This window comes from Sinocyclocheilus anshuiensis, unplaced genomic scaffold (genome assembly GCF_001515605.1).
Source record: "Sinocyclocheilus anshuiensis isolate Anshui unplaced genomic scaffold, SAMN03320099.WGS_v1.1 scaffold665, whole genome shotgun sequence".
Lineage (NCBI taxonomy): Eukaryota > Metazoa > Chordata > Actinopteri > Cypriniformes > Cyprinidae > Sinocyclocheilus > Sinocyclocheilus anshuiensis.
In genome coordinates this window covers 395,525-403,012 of record NW_015537961.1, presented here as the reverse complement: position 1 = coordinate 403,012, position 7,488 = coordinate 395,525, and the positions used below count along the sequence as shown (strand labels likewise).

Here is a 7,488-nt window from a genome sequence, read left to right as displayed (position 1 = left end):
CTCGCTTTTCAGAACGATGAGCTTTGTAAAAATCGACGCGTTTCAGAAAGGCGGGGCATAGAGAAGAAACAATAATGTACAGTATGTGGAAAATAATGTGTTTTTTGAACCTTAAACCACATAAACACATTTCATTACACCAAATACACAAAATAATGTTCTTTTTAGCAGCATCATATGACCCCTTTAATGTTGTAAAACGAAAAAATGCAAAACATCAAAAAGCATTATGCATGGGTTGCTAGAATGTTCTGGATGGTTGCTAGGGCGTTGCTAGGTGGTTTCTTACAGTCTCAAGTGAAATGAATCCACCTTATGGCAAATGTATACAATACAGATCGTTTCAAAGCAGCTTCACATTAGTGAACAGGAAAATAACAATGTTAATGTTGTAAAATTCATCAGTTGTGAAACAATTCAGCTGTAAAGCAGCTTTACAGAAGGCGATAGTGCCATTATTCAGCTCAATTCAGTTCAATTTTGAAAACTGTGTCAGTGTTGCAAAATGAAGGTTCCACCTCCTTCAATGTGCATCTATGCGACTTTTTCACCCGTTTTATGGTCCAGCAGGTGAAAATGGTGCTTTTCTCAACAACACGCATGATTTGAGAAATCATTTAATTCTGGAGCACAAAGAGGTTTGATCACATCCTCAAAGTACATGAAAACACCAAGTATGTGCAAGAGAAATAGATGTTTGACTTAGCAAACACCACTAATTACTGATAAACGGTTTAAGCACTAACAGAAACACAACACAAGCTTCAATCAATATTGACATGCACTGAAAAGCCATCATTCTTCAGTGAGCTGACGGCCCTGAGAGAAACATGTGTGTTTACCTTAGTCGATTAGAGAGGCCCTCTCCAAACACACTTCTGCTTCACTCACGAGTGCTTCACACACACGACAGTACGCCAAGGAGATCATGAAGAGGAAAAGGGAATGTTTGAGGAGAAAATGCCAATCCGTTTCAGAAACACTTCACCATTTGAGCTGATTCACCACACTTACACATGCATGTATAGTGTGACTCGTCCAGTGACGGCAGCGTTTGAGGAAGTGAGAGTTTGACGGTCATTTTCTGCAAGTCTTTTCCTCTCTCCTTTTTAACACAGCAGACAGTCAAGACAACAGTGAGACCAAGCTCAGCTCTCTGTGTGCCCACGACAACCAAAACACCATGTTCACAGCTGTGTTTTTACAGTTAACGAAAACATCTGTGTTAACTAATAAAGCTGAAATAAAATAAAATATTAGATTAAAAACTTAAACTAAATGAAAATTAGAAATGTTGCATTGGAAACTAACTGAAATAGCTGAAAGTTGAAGTTCTAAATAAAACTAAAACTTAAATAAAATAGAACTATTTAGAAAAAAAATGTTAAAGACAAAAACTAATAAAAATCAACAAAGCATGTAACAAAATTCCTAAAAATTAAACTGAAATTATAAAATAATAAAATATAAAAATAATAGAGAATTCAAAATAGTGATTAAAACTACAATACAAAAATAACTCTAGCTATGTTTCCATCCAAAGTTGTGAATTTAACTTATGCACACAATTGGAAAATCGCATAAAACATTCGCAAATAAAGCACCATTTAAATTCCAACGAGTCAAAGAGAACAAAATCGTCACTTCCTGATAAACTGGCACTAAATATCACTAAGAAAAGTAGGAGAAGCCACTGAATATAATCATTTTCAATTATAATAAATTATATTATAGAAGACGAAACAAAATAAATGCGGTCATTGCTTTCAGAGGTGGATGCTGTGACAGTTCTGGGAGGCAATTATAGAGAAATAATTTGATGACAGACTTTGCTCAGGCATTTAAGAACGACCATAACAACATTTCAGATGCTGTGCAACGAGATCGGCCCGCTGGTTAGTCAGGTTATGCCGTCCCATAGCACAAAGTCACATGACTTTTTTGAGGCGCATGGAGGAATTTATTCGCAAAATGCGTTTCTATCTCCCATTATTCACATTAACTCTTTTTTGCACAAGTCAAAAACCATCTCAAGTAGGCATGGGACGATAACCGGTTTCAGGGTATACCGCGGTTTGGAAAAGTCACGGTTTCAAAACCACTCAAATTTTCCGTTATACCGTTCCTGCGGTATGCGCAGTTTTTTTACGTGTCGTCAAAGATGGAAAGTGCAGGACTCCCTCAGTTGTGTGCAGCGAAGAGCGTAGTGAGTCACACGACCCCTCAACCCCTCCGGTTGGTGCGAGTGGTCAGAGTCACCTGTGTGTAAGATGGCCGAAGGAGATTAATCCCTGGAACTTTTTCCCCCGTCGAAAAAGACGAAGTCTGTAAGTATGTACTGTAGCCTACTTTTCTGCGATTTAGTACAATAATTAAATTTAGCTGGTATCACGTCTATACTTTTAAGCCTCCTGTCATTGTTTACATCTGTTCAAAATCACGACATTTAAAAAACAAACTGTTGTACGGAGAGACCGTGTGTGTGTGTGTGTGTGTGACACTCACGCTCTCTCTTTCCTTACGTGTGTATGCGCACACATCCTCGTACCTCACCGCTCCAAACCATATGTGTTCAGTGGAAAAAAAATGTGTTTTTTACCCAGACATTTAAAAATAACATATTTTAGAGCTGTAATCGCAATACCGTGAAACCGTGATATTTTTTTAATCTAAGGTTATCATACCGTCAGAATCTCATACCGGCCCATGCCTAATCTCAAGCGAGTGTAAAAACTATTTTGGAAATTAAGGGGGGTTTTTTACCCCGAAATTTGGTATTTCCATCCCTCCTTTCTGATGCGATACTTGAAAATGCACATAAAAACAGGCTGATGGAAACAGCTACTGATTCACACCACTGCACAAATGCTGTCGGATCTTACGATAGACAGACAGACAGACAGACAGACAGATAGACAGAGATTGATGCATTAAATGTGTTATTTGTGTTTTTTTAACAACAAATTATACCAAATTAAAAACGTAAAGTCTGTGTAAAGGCAACTCAGAGAATTGTTTCTAAACATTATAAATGTTAGAAATGTACTGCTGAAAACACGTTACAAAGACTGTGTACTGAATTGTAGAGTTAGACCACAATTTTTCATAATTTTTGGTTGGACCTGAAATCATGTCTCGATGACGCACTGGAGCCACTGACCATTAGCATCAGTTCACCCGCTCAATCGCGAGTTACTGTCATTACCGTTAGTTACTACAGCCTACACTTTGCTAGCTAGCTATGCCTTCATCATGTAAATGCATATTACTTGGTTGCGATACTTTACAAAACAGCTCGGTCTCCTTATTTAGATTTCCTAAAAACGATGATATAAAGAAGAGGTGGATTAAGAGCCACCTTGTGAAGAGCCACCTTGATGGAGAGCTGAGGATCACCACGAACACCCACCTCTGCATTTCACACCGGATAGTTTTACAAACTTTCATCGGAGACAACTGGGATTCACTGATAATCCACTGTTACTGGTGAATGGGGCCGAACTGACTGTCTCCCGTCCTGGCCTTCATCCTCCCGTCCCGCCGACATCTGGTGCCATTGTTGGCAGTACGCGCCCACCAATAAGTGTAAATTGTCTTGTGTGCTTATGTTATAATTATAGTAGGCAGTCCACAGTAACTCTACTAAATTTTGCAACCCTCTAACGTGATTCTTTTGTTTATATGCATCAGTATGTTTGGCTCATTAGTCAAGTAATTTCAACTATTATCGGTTCACAAAAAAGTCCCTTCCAACCAAAAGAAAGACAGCGTGCCAGTGCTTTCCCACGAGTGAGCGGGGTTTCAGAGCTGACAGTGGACACGCCCCCAGCATTTGAGAGCAGAGAATACTGCTTATTAAGATTTTGATAACTTAGTTTATTTACTTTTTTAGTAAAAATTTTTTTAATCATTGAAATTTGGCTGGGTGGTTAATAACACATTTTTCTGTGGTGTGACAAACTCAGAACACATATTTAATATTAATACAGCTTCTCAAAGAACAGGATCATTTTCTGGTCTAATTTGTTAAGTTAGGGACTCGTGCACAGGGGAATTTGACAAACAAAAGAAAACCTCCGTACTGCGTTTAAATTTAGCAGCTGCACTTCTGCTGAAGTTCTGGCAAAAGTCTCGGCGCACTTCCTGTTCGCTCACAAAGGAGACACAAACCAGCTGAAAATCTCACACACACACACACACACACACACACACAATAAACCACGTGAACTGAGCAAACAATTTGAACATAAACAGCTTTGAACATCAACAAATCTGATGACAAAAGAGAACACGAACAATGAAACTGTAACAGAAACTGAATCAAAATAACACAGTTACAGGGATAGTTCTCCCAAAAAGGACAATTCTGTCATCAATGTTCCAAACCTGTATGTTTGACAGGAATTATGTCTAACGGCATTTTCAGCAAGAATCAGACCTTTTTTGCTTTCATAATATGGAAAAGAGCAGTTTGAACTTCTGATACATATCTAATTTTGTGTTTCACAAGAAAGAAAGACATACAAGTTCGTAACGACATGAGGGTGAGTAAATAATGACAGTATTTTCATTTCTGGATTAACTTTTCTTTAAAACTCTCCCATGCACTACATGCCGTTCCACACTGAAAAACAGATAGAGATGCTCAAACTGGCCTGAATACCTGAATTATGGATGTAAAAACAGAACAGAGACTTTGACAGATTGACAACACAGATGCATCCATCTAAGTAGCTTCTACTGACTCTAATCACGATGGCTGTCGGCCCTAATCTCTGCCATGCCAATTAGCAGCATGCCAACTGCTAATAAACACTCGCAAAGCTGTCGTGTAAGTATTTTACTACACATATATTGTGAGTGACAAGGCAGAATTTTTGGACTACATCTCAATGTTTGCTCAAGTTACTCTCCACATCGAGTGTGTTTTACATGAGTTTCACGTTTCTCCACAGCCGCCTGCCTGTGGGCACCAACAATATTATGTCTGAAAGCCAGATCTGAATCTGAATGCAAAGGGCTGTTATGACTGGAAAGGTTCATTAAACTCAGTGAAAACTTATCTAACCTTCTGATGGATGTCTAAAAATAATTCAACCGCTAGACCACCAGAAGCTCCATCCTCATGTATTCTGACACTGTTTGCTGAGCTTTAATGTGGGAAGAGATTGTAGCGAAAAATATAAAGGAAAAGACTGCGTTCCCAAAGATCATATTGCACATTAGAAATCAAAACATGAGGCTTAAAGTTCAGAAAACATCCCATTAGTCAGTAAAAAGTACTGTAGTGGCAGAGTGATGATATCAGATGGTAACAGCGTGGTATTTTGATATACTGTACATATATTACCATGGTACTTAATGAATTGCCATGGTCAAACAGCAACAACATGGTCAAAAACAAGGTAACATCATCATAGGACATTGATATACACCATTGTGCTGAATGACTACCATATTTACCATGGTATTCACATGCTACTTAATGCTATTGTAAAGAATACCATGGTACAACTGCTCATAAACATAGTACATCCATCATGTCCAATAAAACATAGTAATATCATGGTACCTTTAGTAGGCCGACCTTTTTGTTAGTCTCAATTTATTACGGTTCTATGGTACAAACATGAAATTAAATTACTTTTTAACATATATACCAAATAAAAGGCTTTGAAACCATCTTCACTCTGCTAGTAAATTTCACACAATTGCAAAGAAGCACATTATTTTAAGGCAAAAAGACTGAAACAGTATTTTCTTGTAAAACTTCTAAAAGTCATTTTTTACAGTATACCAAACTATTTTCATGCAGTGACAACCAAAATCAAGCAATACCATGGTATTCACAAGCGACTTTACCATAATACCATGGTACAACTGTCCATAGTACTTCCAGCATATCATGTCTAATAAAATACAGTAATACCATGGTATCTTGATAATTCGTTGTTAGTGTTACTACAGTGCCAAGCTAATTACATGCAGTGATAAGGTACATCAAGGAATACCATGCTATTTTGTCTTACCTGCCCTCACAGCGCAGCGGTGACACGTGGAGTCGGTGCCAGTTTTGGGTGTTTTTGAGCTGTTTTCCACCCTGATCATTCCCGCGAACATCATGACGGGTTAAAACCAGTAAATCCACGGAACTAGTTGCGGTCAGTTAAACTCAAAACGCCGCGCGCGTCATTCGCCGATGGGCGGTGCGTGCGCCTTTACGCGTGAACCGAACGCGTTCACTTTCCTTCAGAATATGAATTGTTTGTTTACGCTATCCACTTAAAGTCCGGGGTTGTCAGATATGTAATCTTAATCGACGCTTGAATAAAACAGATCCACAAAAAATCCAACTCTGGGAAGCAAATGGCGAGTTTCCTGAGAGAGGGAAACGATGTCGGGAAACCCGAAGAAAGCTCGCGTTTGTGTTCCTCTGTTTAATTCATAGCAAATATTTCAAAGTTCTTTGTTTCGTTTTGTTGTTGTTTTTCCATTGTCCACTGGAAAAATGAAGCCACGGCACAGGGTTGTCAGAAAACAGACGAGAGCCTGATTGCAGCCGCACTTTGTCCCGTTACGCGGCGTGTTGTGAATGAGTTTCTGTGACGTCCGCTGCTGGAATTTGACTCCTTTGATTCACTGATTCACACCAGAGCATTGAGAGCAAAACTCCCACGAACTTCATACTGGACGGGCTTGGCATTTGGACGCTTATGTCACTTATGATCTTTAAAATGTCTGAAAGTCATGACAAAATACCCAACCAAGTGGCATTTGTTGTAAAGAAAGAAAGATGCACAAGCAAAACAAAGCATTTCACAAAACAGAAGTTTGTTAGGTTTGATTTAGCAATTGAAAGTGACATCTGAAATGGTTCCTTTGCTAGGACACCTGTGTGAACTTGAGGAGAACTGACTTCATATATCCACTAAAAATGACCAAATTAAACACCAGCTGATCAAAGACATTGAGCAAGAAAAGTATGCAGCATTTGAGACACACATATACAGACACTTGATATTTTGACATTCATAAACATTTTTGCTTGTTGGTTAACTGTAACCGTAAAACATACATTGGAAAATTATTTTAGATTTAACACGACAATAAATGTAAAAATCTATGCTATATATTCAACAATACAATCAAGTAATAAAATATTCTTTTTTTCATGCAATAGTAAAAATAGAAGTCAAAAGACATTCCCATAAAGTCCCTGTGCTAACAAAAAATGTTCTAAGAACGTTTTGCTAAAACATTATTCCTGAATGTTCAAAACGTCCATTTAAAAAAATGTTTAAAAAACGATTTCTCATGGTTACACTCTAAAAAATGCTGGGTTAAATACAACCCAGTGCTGGGTAAAATAGGGACAAACCCAGCAATTGGGCTGTTTTGACCCAGCGGTTGGGTTAAATGTTTAACCCAGCCTTCTGGGTAGTAACCCAACCGCTGGGTCAAAACAACCCAATTGCTGGGTTTGTCCCT

At 38.4% G+C, this 7,488-nt stretch overlaps 1 protein-coding gene across 3 annotated transcripts in view; it reads right to left on the bottom strand.

The window, feature by feature from the left end:
• The window catches only part of disc1 (DISC1 scaffold protein), a 68,888-nt gene extending 62,216 nt beyond the window's left edge, over positions 1-6,672 (bottom strand). Inside the window, exon 1 of one of the 3 annotated variants that reach the window (XM_016458659.1) lies at positions 6,030-6,672. In XM_016458659.1, the coding sequence (XP_016314145.1) occupies positions 6,030-6,123 (94 nt within the window). In that variant the 5' untranslated portion in view covers positions 6,124-6,672. The remainder of the gene's footprint in view (positions 1-6,029) is intronic. The other 2 variants (XM_016458650.1, XM_016458641.1) reach the window with 2 other exon arrangements.
• Positions 6,673-7,488: the final 816 nt, after the last annotated feature.